Source organism: Camelus ferus, chromosome 15 (assembly GCF_009834535.1).
Source record: "Camelus ferus isolate YT-003-E chromosome 15, BCGSAC_Cfer_1.0, whole genome shotgun sequence".
NCBI classification, from domain to species: Eukaryota; Metazoa; Chordata; class Mammalia; order Artiodactyla; family Camelidae; genus Camelus; species Camelus ferus.
The window spans coordinates 4,177,274-4,197,124 of NC_045710.1; the positions used below are offsets into that span (position 1 = coordinate 4,177,274).

Sequence of the window (19,851 nt, forward strand, 5' to 3'; positions counted from 1 at the left end):
CCCTGCCCGGAGCTTACAGTGAGGGCAGGGCTCAGGCTTCAAGGACTGTGTTGAAGGGGCGAGCCCAGACTTCTGCCATTCTGCAGCACGTCTGGGGTATGCCCAGCCTCTGAGCGCACTGCCCAGCGGATGATGAAGCGGGAGGCCTCTGAGGTTTTGGTGTTTGCTTCCTCCAAAGATGACGGACTTTCGGCGCGCATTTCCTAGGAGACTGAATCCATCACGTCGTCTCTGGGCTCAACAACTTTTCACCTCTCTTTTCCCCCTCTCTTTCTTCCCTCTCTATGTGGGTTAATGTCCAGGTTCTTAAACCCGACGTATTATGACGACCTCTACTTACCAAGCAGCTAATATGGCCCGGTAATTTTAAATATGTTATTTCTCACTCATGTTTCACAAGGGCCCATGGGAGGCCATGGTGCCTAAGTTTTACAGCGGAAAATACTCAAGTTCATAGAGGCTGAGTAATTTCTCCAGCATCACACGGCCAAGAGGGAGAACAGGAATTTGAACTCAGCTCTGCTGGTGACAGAACGCGGCCTCTGCCGCTCGGTGCCCCACGGAATCTGGAGCACAGGTTTTCCGGACAGTGTTCACGGCCGCCTGTCCCAGCTCTCCGGGTCAGAGAGGTCAGTTGAGCAGCCTCTGCCCACCTGGGGCCGTTTCCAATCTTCAGCGATTTCTCAATGCTTCCAGTAAAGGTTTGTGATCCCTGTCAGGGCCTAGCTACCATTCTTAATCAAAACACAGTCGGCACCCTGTACTGTGAGCTTGAAGAGCTACTAAGGATTAAAACAGAAAAAGGTACAGAGAAATATAAAGGAAAAAAGTCTTGGCCCGTAAGCCCAGGATCCAGAAAACCCTGCAGAGATTTAAAATTGTTACGGAAATGACACGCCAGCCAAGAAACAAGCACCACTCGGAGGGTTGGAGTACTCAGATTTATTACGCCGGTGGGCTCAGAGGGGCTTCTGCTCCGAAGCTCTGAGCACCTCCAAGACGTGCACATGAGGTTTTATAGGGTTAATTACAAGTATGGGCTATTAGCCAATAAGGTTCAAACAACAAAAAGCAAGGAATCAGTGCACTGGAGCTTATCAATTTGGAACAGATCACGTTACTGACACTTGTTGAGCTTGGATTTACGAGTTAGCTTGTTAGCCCAGTAAACTGACACTAAACTTCAGATTTACAAGTTAGCCCGGCAGAACTCAGATCAGTAATCCGACACTTGTTACACTTAGATTTGTGACTTAGCTTGTTAGCCCAGCTGGGCTTTTCCTTCATAAAATAATAATAATAAAGGTGAATTCATGGTGCAGGGAGATGTTCCAAATGAAAATGGACTCAGGGAGGTGAGAAGTGTCGATTCCACTGCACCCCAGATCGCTGAGTGACCCCCCAAATCACTGAAGTGTTCTGGTCCCTTTGGCTCCAGGTCAGTTTATGGTGCTTGTTTAAATTGTCTGGAAGGCTCCGACCGATCCAAAAATTGCTTGAATTTGTGTCAGTTGTTTTCTAACAGCGGAAATTACACTTGCTTTAGGCTAAGTTGCTCAGTCATTAACTGGCCGGGGAGGGGGCTGGATTCACCCCCCAGCCCCGGCCCCGAACGCAGATTTCCCTTCCTTCACCCCAGTGTCGATTCCAGCTGAAATTCACTAACTTCCCCCCCTGGCGTGAGCTCCGATAGGTCCGGTTCTCCCCCTCACACCACTCACATGCCCAGGTCACATGTCATCCTGTCTTCCCTCCTCTGTGTGTTCTCAGAATCACCGCACAGCCTCTTCCTGAGTGGCAGGTACCCTCCCCGCCCCCAGTTTGATCTGATCAGTAACTGTTTTAACAAAAGCTTCTCTTGCTGGGTTGCTGAGGTTCCCGAGCTGGGTGCGTGGTGGGTGGGAGGCGTCTTCCACATCCCCATCACAGGGGTGGAGGGAAGGATGGAGACGGTGGATTACTGGCCATTCTGAGTGTGGACATGAATATTACCATCCGTGTGGGAAAGGTATCACCCACAGACCCAGGTCGGAGACCTCTGGCCAGAACTTCTCAGGGGATCCAGACGAGGACTGTAAAACCCCGGCCCCTCTGGGGTCACTTGGCTTCCCCCAGGGCCCCAGTTTCAGCCGGAGGTGATCCCCGCTGGGGTGGTGGTGGAGGCCACGAGGGGGCTGACGGCCTGTGCTGCTCTCGTTTCAGACTGCTCTACCATGACCACAGCGCGGTACCGGCCCACGTGGGACCTGGCCCTCGACCCGCTGGTGTCCTGCAAGCTGTGTCTCGGGGAGTACCCGGTGGAGCAGATGACCACCATAGCCCAGTGCCAGTGCGTCTTCTGTACCCTGGTGGGTCTCGGAGAAAAGCATCGGTTTAAACTGATTTCGGGATGAGCCCTTTGCGGTTGGTCACGTTTGGCAACACCACGCAACCCTCCGCCCGTCCTCTTGCCTGGAGAGGGCGCCCCTTTGTGATGCGTGTACGCAGTAATGGGAGGGATTCTCTTTGCCAGTCGGGCTCCCCAGGCAGGTTCTGTTGCAGGTGTCTTTGGTGCATAAGTGATCAGTTAAACAATTTTGGAAGCTAGTAACGTAGTTTAGAACTCACGTTTTAGGGGAAGATGATTTTTATTTTACTTATTTAAAAAATTCTTTTTATTGAAGTATAGTTGATTTACAATGTTTGTTGCAGGTGTGCAGCAAAGCAATTCAGTTATACATTTACATGCATTTTTTTAATATTCTTTTCCATTGTCTGTTATTACAAGAAATTGAATATAGTTTCCTGTTGTGGTGTATTTTTAATTTTTATTATTTATTTATTTATTTTTAACTGTTTTGTGCAACAATTTTATTTTTAATTTTTATTTATTATTTATCTTTTTTGGGGGGAGGTAATTAGATTATTCATTTTTGTTTTAGTGGAGGTATGAGGGATTGAATGCAGGACCTCAGATATGCTGGGCACTCTACCACTGAGCTACACCCTCACCCTCCTTATTTATTTTTTTAATTTTATTTTTTATTGAAGTATAGTTGATTAACAATGTTAGTTTCAGATGTACAGCAAAGTGATTCAGTTATACGTATATATGCCTGTGTGTGTGTATATATATGTATATATTATATATACACAATTTTCAGATTCTTTTCCATTATATATTATTATAAGAAATTGAATATAGTTCTCTGTGCGACACAGTAGGTCCTTATTGTCTACCTGTTTTGTATATGGTAATGCCCATCGTAGAAGCAACTCACTTTAAGTTCAATTGAGCGATTACGGCCGCGTGTTAACCGCATACTGTCCTGTAGTCCATGTTAGCTTTCACTGGTTTGGTGCTAAACTGGAAAATATGCATCTTGAAATCACGTTTGAATTTCCTGAAGATGCAGTGAACATTGTCTGGGGGCCAAATGACCTGCTCTCCATGCGTACAGGGAGGGACTTCCGTTTGCATCAGGCCTAACTCAGACCCAACATTTTACCCATCAGAAAAAAAAAATGAGAGTATAGGATTTATTTTAAGGTTGTCTCATTTAGTTTTACTTGATTTTTCTTCCCATTCAAAGAATACAGAGAAAGTCCAGGAAAAAATATTTTCCACAAACTATAAAAAAATTAAAAGAGTAGTTCCTGAATAGAAGTGTTGTTATAAATGGACCATCTGGACGACCTGTCTGTGTGTTGTTCAGAGTCTGATTAGATTCTGTGCCCCGACAGTCTCCTCCTGATTTTCAGAGACTTCTTCCTTCCTGCCCAAACTTTGCAACCTTTTTCTACTTGTCTCCTGGTCTCCTTGGGACATGGGCACGTCCCATACCCTCATCTGCATTTATCAGGTAAGGAGACAGAGCTTTGCAGGCATTTAAGTCTGCATCTCCCTTTATGCTAGACTCTGGCTTTCCGAAGGCAGAATTCTGTCCCCCAAACACCTGGTTCACTGCAGGACCCACGACAGATACTCAGTCAAGGCTGCTGGGTCAGCCTCAGCAGCGGGCTTGGCAGCCAGGAAATGTGCCTCATTAAAGCCCCAGGAGAGCAGCTTGATCTGGAGCACAGGACATGGCTTTGGGCATTTTCTGAGGTGGGGAAGGATGGGAGGGACAGAGCCCCCGGGGGCGGTGGGCGGGTGAGCCTGCAGCTGTGCACACGGTTGGACTTCTCAGTTCTAGAGGACCAGCCGGGATGGTCTAGCAAGTGGGGCAGGATTAAACAATTCCCATCGTGGAAAAGTGCCTCCTTCATGCCTGAAGGGAAGTTTCCCCCGCAGTCAACCAGGCGGATGGATTCCCTTCCGCAGGTGTGCCTGTTAAGGAAATGACAGGCCAGCAAGAAGCAAGCACCACTCGGAGGGCTGGAGTACTCAGATTTATTACACCGGCGGGCTCAGAGGGGCTTCTGCTCCGAAGCTCTGAGCACCTCCAAGACGTGCGCATGAGGTTTTATAGGGTAAAGTACAAGCTTGGGGTATTCGGCCAACAGGCATGGAACAGCTTTAGCAGCAGCATCATCACAAAAGTAGAGGCAGGGAGGCAGCAAACCAACATTTCAAGGCCAGATACGTCTCTTTGAGAATCCAGCTGGCTTGCAAAAAAAAACATGAGCAGAGAATGAGAAAACCGACACTTATTAACTTAGATTTACGAGTTAGCCCAGCAGAACGCAGATCAGTCATCCGACACTTGCTGCACTTAGATTTACTAGGAGTCCCGCCCAGCTTTTCCCTCACATGCCTGTGGGCGAGCTGACTCCCCGCTGTCCCCTCTGAGCTGTCGCGGGAGAGGGGTGGCCTCTCGAGGCCAGGGCTTGTCCTTTCCCCGCCTGGTTTCACGCAGCCTTTCATTTACTGTTGTCCTTGTTTTGGTTTCTATTTCTAGAGGATCGGAGTAAAAGTAAATAAGCATGGCCAATTCGGATCAAACGCTTGATTTAAGTCAGGGACTGTGAAGAGGAAAATAACCCTGTTTTCTCAAAGAGGGGTGGCTGGGTGCTCCAAATGCAGGTGTGATTTTTTTTTCACAACCATTTATTAAAAAATAAGATGTTGAGACCGGGCTGCTTGCATCTGTAACCCGCAGCAGTGGGAAGCACAGGAAACACCTGTGGGGTTCAGGCGGGGGAGGCGCCCCTGCACTTCTGCCACCTGCCCTCCCCTCTGTGTCGGCCTCAGGGCCCCCAGCCTGGGCAGAGGCACGGCCCAGGGTCAGCAGATCGCCACTGTCCTTTTCCTGGGGTCAGACCTGGGAAGGAGACACCGTTGCCGACCCGGCCGCCCTCCCGAGCCTCATGTGGATCGTGGAGCCAAATGTGATTCACCCCGAGGTTCACGTGGAGCAGCGTGTGACAAGGACATGCCACGTGGCCAGCATTCTGCAGGCCCAGACCCTCCTCCTCTTGCTTCTAACTTTGGGCTCAGAGCCGCAGGAACCAAAAAGAGCTTCGGGGAGACTTCCCCAGGTGTGTGTCCAGAGGAACATTTGTTCTCGAGGATGCACTCAAACGATCCTTGTGGTTCAGTGGCTTTGCTGAACCCCGCATGCCATGGGCCTCTCTGTACCCCCACCAGGACCCTCCAGGTGCCCAAGAGCAGGAAGAAAACCCCAAGAAATCACGCTGGGGACAGCGTTGATTTCACCTGCATCTCCCCAGATTACTCGAGCATGAGAAATGTCAGCCTATCATTACTGATGTGGCAAAATGCTGACACGTGTTCCGAGGCGTTTCCCTTGCTTATTGGGCGCCTGTTGGCTTTAGGGTGAGTTCAGAGGTCATGGAGGTCGTGCACTGGGGTCAGTGGGGAGGAAGAGTGGTGCCCCAGTCTGAGGGTCTCCGTGACTGCAGGGACCCTCCGAGCCATGAGCGCGTTCCAGGTGTGACGCTACGTTTCAGGGGCCTGGGCGTGTGACAGCTACCTGGTAGCGCCAACAGTCAAGTTTTGGCTGAGAGTGAAAACAAAACTTTAAAGGGCCGAATTTAAACATGCAGATTTGTGTGCAAAAATACAGTGTTAAATTCAACCAACACCTTCTTTGCAGAAGTACTGGGAGGAGAGAAAGGGTTGCTGGCACTTATGTCAAAGTGAGCTGAGCGCCTCCAGGGAGAGCCAGTCCCATTTCCAGTGTGTCAGTCTGTGACACTGACCCGTGTGTATGGTGGCCTGGGAGGTCCCCCGTGCTCCAGAGTCTGAAATGTGCAAGATGTTTTATGCTTAATTGAAACATATCCAGGCCATCGTGGTCTCCCTGTACTTGAAGCATTCTGCAGCGTTAAAATGTTTATGTGGTTTTATTGCTGACAAAGTAGTGTCCAGCCTGAAGCTCCCATCATTGGAAGGGATCTCCTGATTCCAAAGTTTGAGGAGCCTTGGGGCTCAAAGACATGAGGCACTGTGGCTCCCCCGTCAAGAAATGGGTCCCCAGGGATCAGGAGGGTGAAACGTCTGTTTTTCAAGACCCAGAACTTCACCTTAGTTACGTTTTCTCACCCAGAAACTCTGCTGGTGAGGAGATGGGCCTCCACTTCCTTGTCTTTCCAGCCCCGTCAGCTTTGCATTTTGTAAAACAGCCCAGCGGGGATGTTAGTCACTTCCGTTCTCTGGCCCTTATCAGATGCCCGTCTGTGCCGAGTGCCCTGGGCACCTCAGGGGGGTGAAGGATCCCCAGGCAGGGGAGAGGTGGGTCTAGGTGGCTGTATTTGGGGTGGAAAGAGCGGTATTTGCAGTATAAACAGAGGGATGACTGCCGGGAGGCGGGAGCCGTGAGTTCCACCCGCAGGCTTTAGGGAAACATTTGAAGAAAGCGTGATGGATGGAGCCATCAGAGTGGGGCAGGCGAAGGAGAGGGTGCCGTGTGATGGGGCCGGAATGGGAGGGTTTTGCTGAGGTTCCCACAGTGACATAATTGGCAGGAACCAGAAGGGCACCAGGCCAGAAAGGTGGGGCTGCGGAGCGGTGCTTGAGTGGTGATGTGCCGAGGGAAGGGCCTGGGGCCGTGCACCTCCTGTGTGAGGCTGGAGCCACCCGAGGAGCAGAAAGCTTTGGGTCTAGAAGGTGCCTGTCCTGGATTTGGCTTCTTAGATGAGGAAAGGCAGGCTTGCAGGGGGGCTGGCTTGAGGTCCGGGGCTGAGAACGCATCACCGGGCTGGGCTCCAGCTGCCACAGTGACAGCAGCGTAGGGACCGAGCTGTCAGGCCCTTACTGTGTCCCCGAGGGCAGAGCTGCTCCCCCTCAGGTCCTCCACCAGCACAGCCCACAGGCACCACCCACACGCTGTTCATTTTTATCCCTGGGTTTAGGGTCAGTGAAAGAGTGGCGTCTGCTGATTGACGGTGACGCGCTGACGCCCGTCCACGCTGCCTCGCTTCCCGTAAATCCTGGGAAGTGGGCGGGCGGCTCCGTCTCATAAACGGGCCACTGCAGCCCAGAAAGGGGAGGAGCGCTCTGGAGCATCCGCTGGGTGTGCCTCGACTCCCGTGCACTTGGTTTTTGCAACGAAACCTGATGCTTCTCTTTTAACCATGTGTAAGGATACACTGAGTCCTGGGATCGGCTCTGCTGAGAAACTTAGCAAAGGGCTGAAGGGCGGCCGGGAGGCATTTGCAAGTTAGGCCCTCGGTCACAGGCACCAGGCTTCCTTCTCACGCCCCTGGATCCCAGCACCTTCCTACCTAGGAAGGACACTAGGGACCTTCTTTCTCTCTCTTTGTTTTGTGTACTTTATTTTTTCTTTGTTTTTTTAGTGGAGGTACTGGGGATTGAACCCAGGACCTCGTGCATGTTCAGCACATGCTCTGACACTGAGCTAGACCCTCCCCAATGCACTTGACTCTGAATCCGACCTCCCTGTTCTCTCCCAGGAGGCCCTTCTAGGTCCTGTTGCAGTTGGGGTCCTGGAACCCTGCCCCAGTTTTGCCAGGATACCCAGATAGGTAGTCTTCTCAGCTTCCCCAGCCCCTTCTCAAACATGAGATAAAAAACAAACACAGCTCTTGGATTCTCCCTTTGACGGGACGATCTGCAGGGGTTGGGATGGAGACAGCCCAGCCTGAGGAGGCTGGATGGACAGTGTCTGGCTGTTAGAATGAACCCGCAGTGTCCCCAATTATGAGCAGTCGCACACATCTCACTTCGTCACCCCCAAACCCTACACACATCGAATACTTGCAGCCCCTTCTCTCACGTGCCTTCTTAAATTCACACACACCCCGGCACACACATGGGTGCCGCACGCCCGCACACAGAAACACATTCCACGTCCAGGAAGAGTCCTCCGCAGGATGCGTGGTCCTCTACTTCTGGTCCCCTAGACTGTCAGGGCGGAGTGAGTGCGTGTTTGTCGAGTGGATGCAGCAGAAGTCCCTCGTGTTCCTGACACCTGGCACTCAGGCTCCACGCATGAACCCCTCCTGCCACAACCGCCTCTGTCCTGCCTTCCTTCGGGAGGTGTTGATAGTGAGGTGTGGTTTGGTTGAATGCTCACGCTTGGTCCTCCATGACTTTGGAGCAGAGAGGCCGTCCTCCTCACGGCAGTTCTCTGGCAGCTTGTTTGGAAGCACGAGGGTGAGGAGCGCATCCTCCCTGCAGAGGAGGGGATGGCGCCTTATCCCCGAATCTCCCCTTCTAGGCAGCTCGGCTTGGGAGGAGGGGGCGGGTGGTCCCTGGTCTCTGTGCAGGAGCAGAAAGCATAGTGTCACCTTCAGTCCCTTCCTGTGGGGCTGCAGACGGGCAGACCCATGGGCAGGCCCAGCCCAGTACTCAGAGGGCTCCCCAGGTCACCAGAGCTGGGCCCTGAGTCACCTTCAGGGCTCCCTAACGGTTGTCTTCTGTTCCCCTCCGGGCCTCCCACTGTGCCTAGCTCCCCGGTACAGTCATCGTCAAATCCTGCTGGTGGTCACCTTGACCGCCGCCCGGTTCTCAGAACAGGGCATTTCATTCAAGAACAGAGAGCAGTCCTGTGTTTTATCAGTGGGAGTGACCACACAGGCAGGGCTTTCCAGGAAAGGTCCATTTCAAGGCTGATTTTTTTTTAAGATCTTGGCGAAGCTGCCGGCCACGTGGAGGCCGTGCCCAGTTCCCCACCCAAAGCCGGGAAGACCCAGAGCCCTGACTGGGAACCGTTGTCTTGAACCATTTAACTGGTCTCCTGCTCCATCAGGTCCACCTTCACATGCAGAGACCAGTTCTTAAAAAGCAGCCCTTTTGATGATGTAAACCCACTCCAGGCACGCTGTGAACCCAAGGCCTCTGCGAAGGACAGCCCGCTGCCCAGCTGGGCCCCGGGTGCTTTCTGGTCTCTTTGGTGTCTGCAGCCTGCCAGCACCACGTTCTCTTCTTCTCCACACATTACATGTTGTCAAGCCCGCACCCCATCTCCTGGTGTTTCTCTGCCTTGGGTGGACCCAGCACCGGGATGGGTAACTTTCTCTCTGTGGGAAGAGACTAAGAAAGCAGCGTCTGGAGCCAGCTCTGGCTCATCTGTCTCTTTGCATTGATTGTGGTGAAGGGAGGTCCCCCCAGGTCCTCCCGCCTCGCACCCCCTCACAAAATCAGTGCCTACCAGCTGAGTCGACCTGAAAATCCCAAGCAGGTGGCAAACTCACAGCTGAGGACTTCCCCCTTGCTGCCCTTGAAGGACAGCTTTGAACACCAGACCACTCAGCCCGCATCTTTGCGCGTCTGCAGTCACAAGCCCCTGGGTGAGGGCCGTTGCGGGCGACAGAGGCTATGAGGGGCATCGCCTCCACCCTGTCTGCATGTGGGGTCAGGGCTGCATTGGCTCTCTCCGGGGCGTCAGACACGAGGCTGCAGGTCAGGGGTTCCACGGAAGGGGTGAGGCTCCTGCCCGAGCAAGTGCCTATGGCCGCCTCAGTTTGAACTCAAGGCTGGAAGGGGTCTTGGTGGCAGGACTTCCACATGGGCAGAATTGGGCTGATGGGCACAATAAGGTGGAAGCAGCCGGAACTAGTACCATTGAGAACCTACTTTGTTTTTTATTTTTGTTTATTTTTTTATACTGTTTTATTTTTATTTTTTAAAGGAGGTACTGGGGATGGAACCCGGGGCCTCGTGCATGCTAAGCACATGCTCCCCCACTGAGCTGCACCCTCCCCCCAGACCCTGCTTTGTACGGGTCCAATTTAATCCTTCCAGCAAGGACACTGCCTGCAAGGAAGGTCATTGTGCTTGTGCTGTGCTTGGCTCGGTTCCAGTCTTAGAACCTTGAGGGAAAGGCCCAAGGATTCTCGGGGAGCAGAGCGCCGAGGTTCCCTGGGGCAAGGCTGACCGAGGGGCCTCCTGTCTCCCTGCTGCTCCTGGTCTTAGCAAAGCCCCGGGCTCCGAGAGCGCAGGGGAGGTGAATCCAGGAGACAGGGGATCCGATCCGGAGGTTTAGCAAGGGCAGAGCACCGAGTACATGTAGATGAGAGCTTTTTTCTTTTTTTTTTTTTTTGGTAGAAAGAAAGTTTGAAATTTTTTTTCTTTGGAAAATTTTACAAAAGAGGCCTTCACGATTTGGACTCCCAGCGCTGGGTAAAGTCACGTCCCCGCAGCCCGGGCAGGAGCGCCCCTGCCAGCGCGCAGCACGGGGCTTGCTGGGTGGCCTGCTCAGCCTCCCAGGCTTGGCGTGAAGCATCCTCGCCAGGCGGCGCCCGCGCCCACGGCTCCAGCATCCCAGCGGCCGGCTCAGCGAGGAAGGGCTCGGCCTCCCCCGCTGCCGAGGGGCCCGGGATGCGGTCTCCGCTCCTCTGCCGGGAGGCAGGGTGTCCGTGTCCGTGCGGGGTCGGCTTGTGCTGCCTGCCGCCCCCGCAGCTCCCCAGCCAGCAGCGTCTGTCTCTCCCTGCGGTGCTGTTAATCCCTTGCTGGTTACCAGCACTCAGTCAGGCACAGGGACTGGAAAGATAAATAAACAGTTCTTACTTTCAAAGAGTCTGCCGTCTCACCGAGGGGAAATGTAAGCAGACCTGGGTTACTGAAGCTGTGGGAACGCCAGGCACAGCACATGGTGTGGGTGTGACAATGGGCTGGAGCGCTGTGGCCTCCGGGCACCGAGCTGTCGCGGCGGCATCATCTGCCAGGCTTGTCTCATCCCGCGCCGTGGGGGATGGGGGTCAGAGAGGTGCAGGCAGCACTCTGGTTCAGGAAGTTCACGCCACACACCTGGCAGGCAGGTAAGCTGACATTCAGACCTAGGGCCCCGCTTCCAGCTCCTTGATCTTTGAATGCTGTTCCCGGGGTCCCTCCGCAGTTGTTTGGACCTGCCTGCACGTAACAGTGGTAAACAGAGGACCCCTGATAAGCAGGAGCTACTCGGGCATCTCTGAGCACAGTTTCTGGAAGTTTCTCCAGCTGTTACCATCATCAGTAGCCGGCAGGCCTCCGGGGGAGAAAACAGACGAAATTCAGACTTGCTGCTGTTTTCCGGCAGGCAGACGTGTTTCGTGGCCCCCTTCTCCTTGGCAGGAAGCTTCCGACACAACGGAGCTACCTTGGCAGACCAACCGTGCTGCCCCTGCATCTTTGGGCCCGGGTTTCAAAGAGTTGGACGGCAAAATGGAAAATGGAAGGCCAGGAACATTCTGCGGCTCTGGACACCTCCCTGCCTTCTCCTGCCCCTGGTGCAGCTGATGCCGCTTTCCTGGGGTGCCTTGTCCCTCTGGGCAGCTTTCCAGCTCCGTGGCGCCTTCCTGGCCTGCCCCGCCCTCCTCCAGGGGGACCCCCCAGAGCGTCAGCACAGCGTGTCATCAGGATCTGCACCCGCCTCTTTTCCCACAGTGGGGGTCTTGATGTCGTGGACGGTCTTGGCATCCAGGAATCTGGGAAAGACACACTCTGGGTTGCCTCAGACTTCGCTAGTTTAAAGTGCAAACAATTCTTTTTTTTTTTTACCTTGAGTTACTTGGTCAGATATAACTGTGTGATGATTGACTTTGTTGTTCAGTCAGCTCTTTAAGAGGCATCCTAATTTTTTTTTTTATTGAAGCACAGTCCGTGACAGTGTGTGAATTTCTGGTGCACAGCACAGTGTCCCCGTCATGCACATACCTACAGATACTCATCTTCAGTTCTTTGTGCTAATGAAGGACGCTTGAGGCAACAGAAAAGCAGCACTGAGTGATCGCTGATGAAGGAGATCTTGATGGGGGAGAAAGAGACGGAAGTTTAAAGAAACGGAAATCCCCGTCTCCCTGGAGTCAGACACACGCGGGTTTGAGCCCCGGCTCCTCTGCTTACAGACGCCGATACTGGGCCGGTTCCTCACGCCCCCGGGCCTGTGTTCTCTCCCCCGTACGATGGGAGTGACTGACACCTCTTAAGGTTCTTGGGGTGGTCTAGCTGGCTGACTCAGCTAGTGATCAACCCAGGGTCCTGAGACATCTGATCAGGGATTAGCTGGCATTAACAGGATGGTGAGGAATGTGTCAGCGTCTGCCTTTGTACCCTGTGTTTATTTTTTCAGCGGTTTCTCTGGCATTTTTGTGTGCTGATTTCAAGACATCTTTTTGCTATTAGATTGAGAAACACGGCCTGTGAGTCATGGCCCACTTTAATCTGAAAGAAGACGGGGCCTGTTTTCAGTGGGTGCTCGGTCAGACACTGGGGGTCTCATGTCTTTTAACACAGTAAACAAACGGATGCTCCCAGAACACAGTCTTCTGCAAAATGTGCGCAGAGGCCTGCTTACAGCATAGGACGTCCACTCCTGGGTGGCCCTCACCAGACGTGCGGGGTCCTGGTTGATAGATGCAAGCGGTGTTATGTTTAGAGTCGTGGACGTCCCCTGGGGGTGTATCACAGCAGCTCTGATTGTGTTTTGTAAACCCTCTCTCATCAAGTGCTTCTCTGCACAGTAGTGTGTGTTTTCGGCATTTTATCAGTTTATGGCTTTCCAGTGTCCTCCGGAGACTCGGTCTAGACAAACTTCTTTATAAAAAGTAAACTAATGATTGTGTTGCTCAGGTTTTGATTCTTTTCTTTCTACACCTATGACTGGCTGTAAGACACGTATCACCCAGACAGGCAAACGGCGGGAACAACAGTGACTCTTACTGAGCTGGTGCTGTGTGCTGGAAATCATGCGAGGTGCTTCTGTGTAGCTTCTGTCGCAAAAGCCCAGCAAGATGGGCACTTCCTTTCTGCAGTCGCGGGAGCTGTGGCCCAGTCTCACCGTGGAACGGGCCGGCGCCTCTGCCCGGAGGGCAGGGTCCAGGAGCCTGTGTGGCTCCTCCTCGTGCTGCGCCCAGCCCCAAACAGGACTTCCATTTCCAGTTACCTCCCAGCTGAGGACAGTCACGGTAAGGGGTGCAGCACCCCACTAATCCACAGCGCTGACTCCCCAGATGCATGCGCGGGTGCAGGCCTGATGGAGGCTCCGTGCGACCCCCGCTCTTCCTCTGCCCCTCCCTCGTTCTGGGGAGCAGGCGTGTTGGTTTTGACGTTTGCCTCTGAAACCTCTGTCATTTTAGGCCTTAAAGGGGCTCCAAGCCTGGGCGCATCCTTGCTCGGTTCTCTGGAGCTCACTCCATCATCATGGCATTGACGACACACAGATGATCTGAGAAAGATCTAAGTTCAGGGCCTCTGTGGTTACCGGGAGCCTGGGCAGGACAGAGGGGTACAGGCAGGGCCCTGGATCGGAGGCCCCGACGCTGCAGGGGCCACGTGAAGTCCGAGCGTCTGTTCAGTGCTCCTGACAAAGTGATGGGAAATGGGTCTGTTTGAGGGTGATCTTGGTTTCTGGTTTTTAAAGGAATTTTGTCTAGAGCCTTTAGTGAATGAAATATCCTGGTTTGCTAGAGTGGTGAGAATTACACGTTTAGATCACGTCGTGATGTACAGGTGGAGCGTACGCTATTTTCCACGTTGTCTTCTAGACTCTTCCTCTTGTGTAACATTCGTAGGACCCCACGATTTGTAGAACCTCCCTGAATTGCAGGTCGGGAGAGCGAGGCTGGCAGAGAGAGGGGCAGACTTGTGCTTGGCGCCTGCTCACTCGCTCCTGACCGCTGTGCGTCCTTATAATGAGACGGGCTGTGCATCTTGGGGGCCGAAGAGCCTTGGCAAACAGCTCACGCGCTTTCCGTGGTGCGTTGTTCTGACGCTCAGGCTACAGCAGGGTGATTCTGCTGGTGCTATGACCCCGGTGTGTGCGGGGGCTGCGGTTGAAACTGGGCTTAGAGATGCTGGTGGGATGTTTTACTTCGCTGGCCTTTCATGGGAAGGGCTGGTTGCTGTGCTCCTCGAGTTCTGACGTGAGCACGTCAGAGTCTGTCTCAGGCTGGTTTGGGAGCGAGCTTACCTGGGAAAGGCCATCACTTTTCTTTCCTTTGTTTACTGTGTGCGTTTCAAGGAAGTACAGGGTTTCCAAGACTGGTGGGCAGTGAAGTTGGCCGCGTGAACTCCGCTTTGTGTCTACCGCGGATCTGTCTGAGTTACTTCAGGTGTTCAGCTGTGTCCCCAGGTGGGGAAGGGTGGGAGTACGCGTTTGCCTGGTGAGTGAGGGGTCGCTGAAGGAGGATGGGTGTGTGCACCTGGGTCCTGCGTGCGGCGTGCAGGGGCATCTCCGAGTCAGGCGAGGCTGCACTGGGATCTGGGCTCCACCCTTGCTGTCTGGGTCAGCTGGCAAGTTCCTTCTTGGTGGTGACCCAGTTCTCACATGTGGACGATCGTCCTTTCCTGCAGGAATGTCTTAAGGAGCACATGAAGCGGAGGAATGGAGACGACCGGGTACAGAGCCCGCCATCTGCTGTGCGTTCGAGGGGCACGGCTTCCCGGCCTCCCCTGCGGGCTCTGTGCGTCCCATTGGGCTCACTGGCCTGGCATTGGCTGAGGTCGTGCTCAGGGACGCAACCCACATCTTTAGTCCTGGTGCAGAAGAGGTACCCCGCAAATACTTGCTGAGTGAATCAAACCCCTAATTTGGGGGCTGCTATGGCTACATAGCAAAGATACAAAAACCAGACTGGAACAATGTGCTTGATTTGACTTAAAAAATTTTTTTTTATGCATCACTGCTCCTTCAGCCTTAATGAAGGAAGTAAAGATGTTTAAAGATACTTCTCTTTTTCTCTCTCTCTCTCTCTCTCTTTTTTTCCCCCCAGTGCCTGAAACAGTATGTGGAGCTCTTGATCAAAGAAGGATTAGAAACTGCAATCAGCTGCCCGGACGCTGCCTGCCCTAAGCAGGGCCACCTGCAGGAGAACGAGGCACGTGCCGCTGGAGAAGTGGGGTTTGAGTGCTCACGTGTGGTATCGGGGGTCGTGGGGTCTGCCCAGGGTGACTGGGCATGGCGTTCTTGCCCTCAGAGAGTCAAACTCCTTTCTTCTATTTTTTCCCCTTAGATTGAGTGCATGGTTGCAGCCGAAATTATGCAAAGATACAAAAAGCTACAATTTGAAAGAGGTAGGTGACCCGGTGTAGGAGTCAGTTCGTTCCAGTTCCTGTGACAGAATCCGGGTCCCCTGGGCGGTGCTTTTGGTGGCTATGATTGCACATCATTTGGCTACAGCAGAAGTGAAAACAATGATGTAAACTAGGCTTCTGAAGTCGGGCTGTCATGCGAGTTCTCTGCGGAGCCCACGTTTGGAAGGCCTCTCTGCTGGGGACCCGGGGTAGCAGGAAGGATGCATGAAACAAGTTGAGTTTGGGATTTGGGCTTAGGGGTTGGTTTAAAGAGACCCTCTTGGGGATTATTCATCAGCCAGGTTGAGGCTTAAGAGTTTGAGGACTAGCTCTTAGGACTTCACAGAATTTGAAAGATTCAAAGGCATGGTGGAGGTTCCCAGGTCAAGCTTGGTGGACAATGCCCACCATCCTGACTGCATGTCCGCTACCCTCTCTGTCCACCCGAGCAGGCCTAGACCAGGCGGTGCTGAGCCCATATCTCACTAAGTCTCATGACAGCCCGACAGTCTATTACCCTGACACCCGCAGAGGCTAACTGATGCGCCCTGATCTCCATCTCTAGTGGGTGGTGGGGTGAGGTGTGGACCGGGCCCCCCCGCACCTGGTTTTCCAGGTGCACAGAGCACTGCAGACGTCACGGTCGAGAGGGCCTCACAGAGCACTGGCACACGAGGACTGTCCTGGACAGGTCTCTCTCTCTGCTCTCACAAGTGTGCTAGGAGCAGGGTGTCGGAAGAGTCTGTGGATTCTGACTGGCCTTGTTTTCATATACATTCTGGACCGTGGGCTCATCTGAAAGGAAGCAAAATAACAGACACACATGCATGACGCTACTTGTGGGAAGTTTTGTGAGGATACCCCATCTGGATTCTAAAATTTTCAGCTTGCTTTGTGATCACTGAAGTCTACCCTCCCCTATTCCCGGACTGGTTCTCAGTCCTCCCCTGGGTCTGGCATTTATCAGACATGCAACCCTGTGCAACCCTGGGCTGCGTGTTTACAGGAAAACCCCCTTAGGGTAGGGATGGAATGTGAAATAGACCAGAGGAAAGGGTCCAGAGACTCTGGGTTTAGCTGAATGTTCAGTTTTCTTTTTCTTTTTTTCTTTTTTTTAAAAGAAATGCTAAAGATAGCTGCATTTCCTCTTGAGGCTCACTTCTCAGGAAAAAAAAAAGCAATGCATTGTCGACTTAAAAAGAAAAATCAAACAGGATTTTTTATGGCATTGGAATTTGTTTTCAAGAGCTTATTTATTTAAATGCCCTAAATCTTTTGGTTTGGGGCAGTTTGTAGCTGAAATATAATACCGTGTGATAGGAGAGTCAGTGTGTGGAGCTATAAAATTGATTAATTTGGATTTCTGAGACTTTGAGCCTCCTCTGAAAACATTTTCCAGAGAGAATCTTGACAGAATCTGGCTGTTATTTGGGTTACAAGAAAATGAACTTTCTATGACATTGAATTTAAAAATGCAGCTGGGTAAATGTTCTTACCTAATGATTTTAACTTGTTATTTCTTCAGTACTTTGGCTTTAGTCAAAGAAGGTTTTTTTTTTTTTTCTTTCGCATAATAATGAAGCCAACTTGACTTAGGTTAAAAAAATACCTCTCAAACCCGTCACTTTAAAACATTTTGCTAACATTATGCTAAAAGCAACAGAAAACACAAAATAGACTCAGACTTTAATGAGACCAAAGAAATGTTAAAATGTTAGAGCTGAAGCACAGCCATTGATTTCAGTTAGTCACGGAGCAAATTGTGAGACAGGATCAGTGAAGCATATTTTGACTTGCTCCTCAAAGGACAACCATGCTTAAGAAAGAAAAGACCTTTTTTAAAGAGTCCTGGGCTGTTTGATACATAGGGCTGTTAGGGCCCTGCTTCATTCATCTACTGTGAATAGATCTTTGGGAGGTGGAGCCAAGATTAGTGTCCCAGAAACACTGCCTTGTTTGAAAATATATTCAAATATGTGCATATACGAATGCTAGATACAATACTTATAATACATCACAGTGTGTAAGATACAGTGTACCTAATGTGTAGCATAAGATACATACGTGACAGACAGACAGACAGGCAGGCAGAGATAGATGTGCAAACGTACATCCTGGAAAGGAAAACTCCAGTGTTGCCCGGTGTGGATTTTCTTTTTGACGGAGTCCCGCCTTGCACACCAGCTGGCAGGATTCAGCAGCGGGGTGATGCTGTGGAGTCTTAAAGACGTCCTCGAGCACCGCCCGGGCTCTGTTCATGGTGGGGGGGGGAGATGTGTGCAGGCAGCTGGGGGAGGGTGTCCTGGGCTGGCAGAAGGGTGGGGCGGAGGCTTTGCCCTCTGCCTCTCCCATGGGGGATCTCTCCCGTGGGGACGGGCGGTGCCACGTCGCAGCTCCACGAGGACGTAGGTCACACAGTTTAGGTCGTTACCGTGGAGACCTGAACGAGGTCTCCTCTGCCCTGCGCTGCATAATTGGGCCTCCCACGGTTGGCAGCCCACCAGCTACACGTGCTGTTCTAGGAGGAGCGGACGGGTGACGGAGCCAGGCCTGGGAAAGGCAGGAAGGGGCCTTGGGAAAGCTGGTCCTTTCCTGATGTCACAGGCTCCTCAGCGCAGAAGGAAGTGGGGGGGGGGGGGAGTGGGAAGGGAAGGGTCTCAGCTGGGCAGGGCTGTCCCTTTAGGCGTGCAGATGGGCCAGTGCTAAACTCCCTGTCCAGCTGGCGAGGAAGCGGACCCGCTGCAGGTGTCTGCACGGCTCGCGCCTGTTTGCACGCCAAGTGCCCACATCCTGCAGAGCTGTCCCGGGGTGCCGAGCACACTGGGGCCCTGCTGAAGCCGGGGTGCAGCCGGGCTCACCCTTCGCACACCCGCCCGGAGGCAGGGCCAGTAGAGAAACCCCTGAGGAGCAGAAGCAGATGGCGGAGGGGGAGGACTGCCAGGGAAAAGGCACAGGACAGCCGGGGGACCGGCCTCTGGCGTTTCCTCCCAACGCTGGGCTCTTCCCAGTGCCCTGGAAGGACCCCGTGCCCCAGCCTCCCCTGCAGCCCCCCTCCGCCTTTCTCCTGCCCACTCAGCTCGGGGAGCCACAGGGAGCTGTCCCCACACGTGTGCCTCTGAGGCCACAGCTGCATTTTCCCACAAAACCACCTCCTTGGGTGTGACAGCCAGGAACATTCTCAGAAAACCAAACACTGTGACTCTCGGCTCAGGACAAGAACTCCTTTTACTCATTCACTCTCCGTTAGGCTCATGGGAAAGATTCTAGATTACTACCATGAAAATCAATTTAAAAGTATCAGATTTTTCTGAATGCCAGACTTCCTCTGTATTCTCAAGTCTTCTAAACCTTCTGCCAGACCCACCACTCTGATACTTTTGTGCTATTGATTAATTTGCCTTAAAAAGAGATTAGATCAGAAGTTGGCCAACCATGGCCAGTGGGCCAGGCAGCCCGGCCCCCGGCCTTGCATTGTAAATAAAGTTTTATGAGAACAGTCATTTACAGGTCAACACGCTGCCTTTGTGCCGTGACAGCAGGGCTGAGCAGTTGGGCAGAGTCCTCATGGCCCTCAAAGGCTGAGATGCCACCGTCAGCCCCTGGACTAGATGAGGAGATGGCTTTTGGTCAGGTTGTACCTGACTCGAGCTGGTTGGTAGAGGGCTGAGTCTGACTCCGCCTTTGATGGGGCCTGTTGAGGTGTGGCCTGGCCCGCCGGCAGCCCGTGACAGCCCCAGCCTGTTGGAGGTCCCAGTGCCTATAAAGCCCATCTCCACGTGGGTGAGCCAACCCAGCCTGGCTGTCACAGGGCCTAGAAGCCTGCCGGCATCTTTTATGGCTTCCAAGTTCCCGGTGCGGTGCAGATGATTCCTTCTCGAGAGCAACCCTGCTGAACAGCGTAGATTCAGTGGCCAGCTTGGACGCCCTTGGAACACCCCGTGATCCTCTGGCCTCCACTGCAGTCTGGCGCCACGTCAGCACCCGTGGGGTTTCCTGTCCATCTCTCCCGCCCATGGCCCAGCATTGAGAATCCTGTCATGGAAGAGGGTCCACGGAGCCAGTAACCAGGCTCACGAGAAGGGCGGCTCGGGACCGTTGTTCAAAGAAACGCGAGACGTGAAGGCAGATGTGAAGGCGTGGGAGTGTCAGGGCATCCTGTTAGTCAGAATGAACTTCCTAATTTCATTAAATCCGGCTTCTTAGTAATGGAGGCCCCGCTTCAGAGGGAAAGCCTGCTGCTGAGGAATGAGTTTCCCACAGTCCTCTGTTCAGGGCTTAAATTTAAATTTGGGAGGGAGACAGTCGTAGGCGGGCGAGACCTTTGATGAGAACAGCCGGCACCCTGTCCTTCTCTTTCCACCCTTAACGCACATTTAGAAGCGCCCGCCGCTGCCCCACCCCGGGCCCGGTGGGGGTGCTCCGGGCCTGCAGACGGGCCCGACTGAGCGGAGCTG

The 19,851-nt window shown here is 52.9% G+C and overlaps 1 protein-coding gene across 7 annotated transcripts in view; it reads left to right on the plus strand.

Moving 5' to 3' along the window:
• Positions 1-19,851, plus strand: part of RNF144A (ring finger protein 144A) — a 109,408-nt gene that overhangs the window by 69,816 nt on the left and 19,741 nt on the right. For all 7 annotated transcript variants that reach the window (XM_014565320.2, XM_032496973.1, XM_032496974.1 and 4 more), the window contains 3 exons: positions 2,203-2,348; positions 15,097-15,201; positions 15,337-15,397. In XM_014565320.2, coding sequence (XP_014420806.1) covers positions 2,214-2,348; positions 15,097-15,201; positions 15,337-15,397 — 301 coding nt within the window. In that variant the 5' untranslated portion in view covers positions 2,203-2,213. The remainder of the gene's footprint in view (positions 1-2,202; positions 2,349-15,096; positions 15,202-15,336; positions 15,398-19,851) is intronic.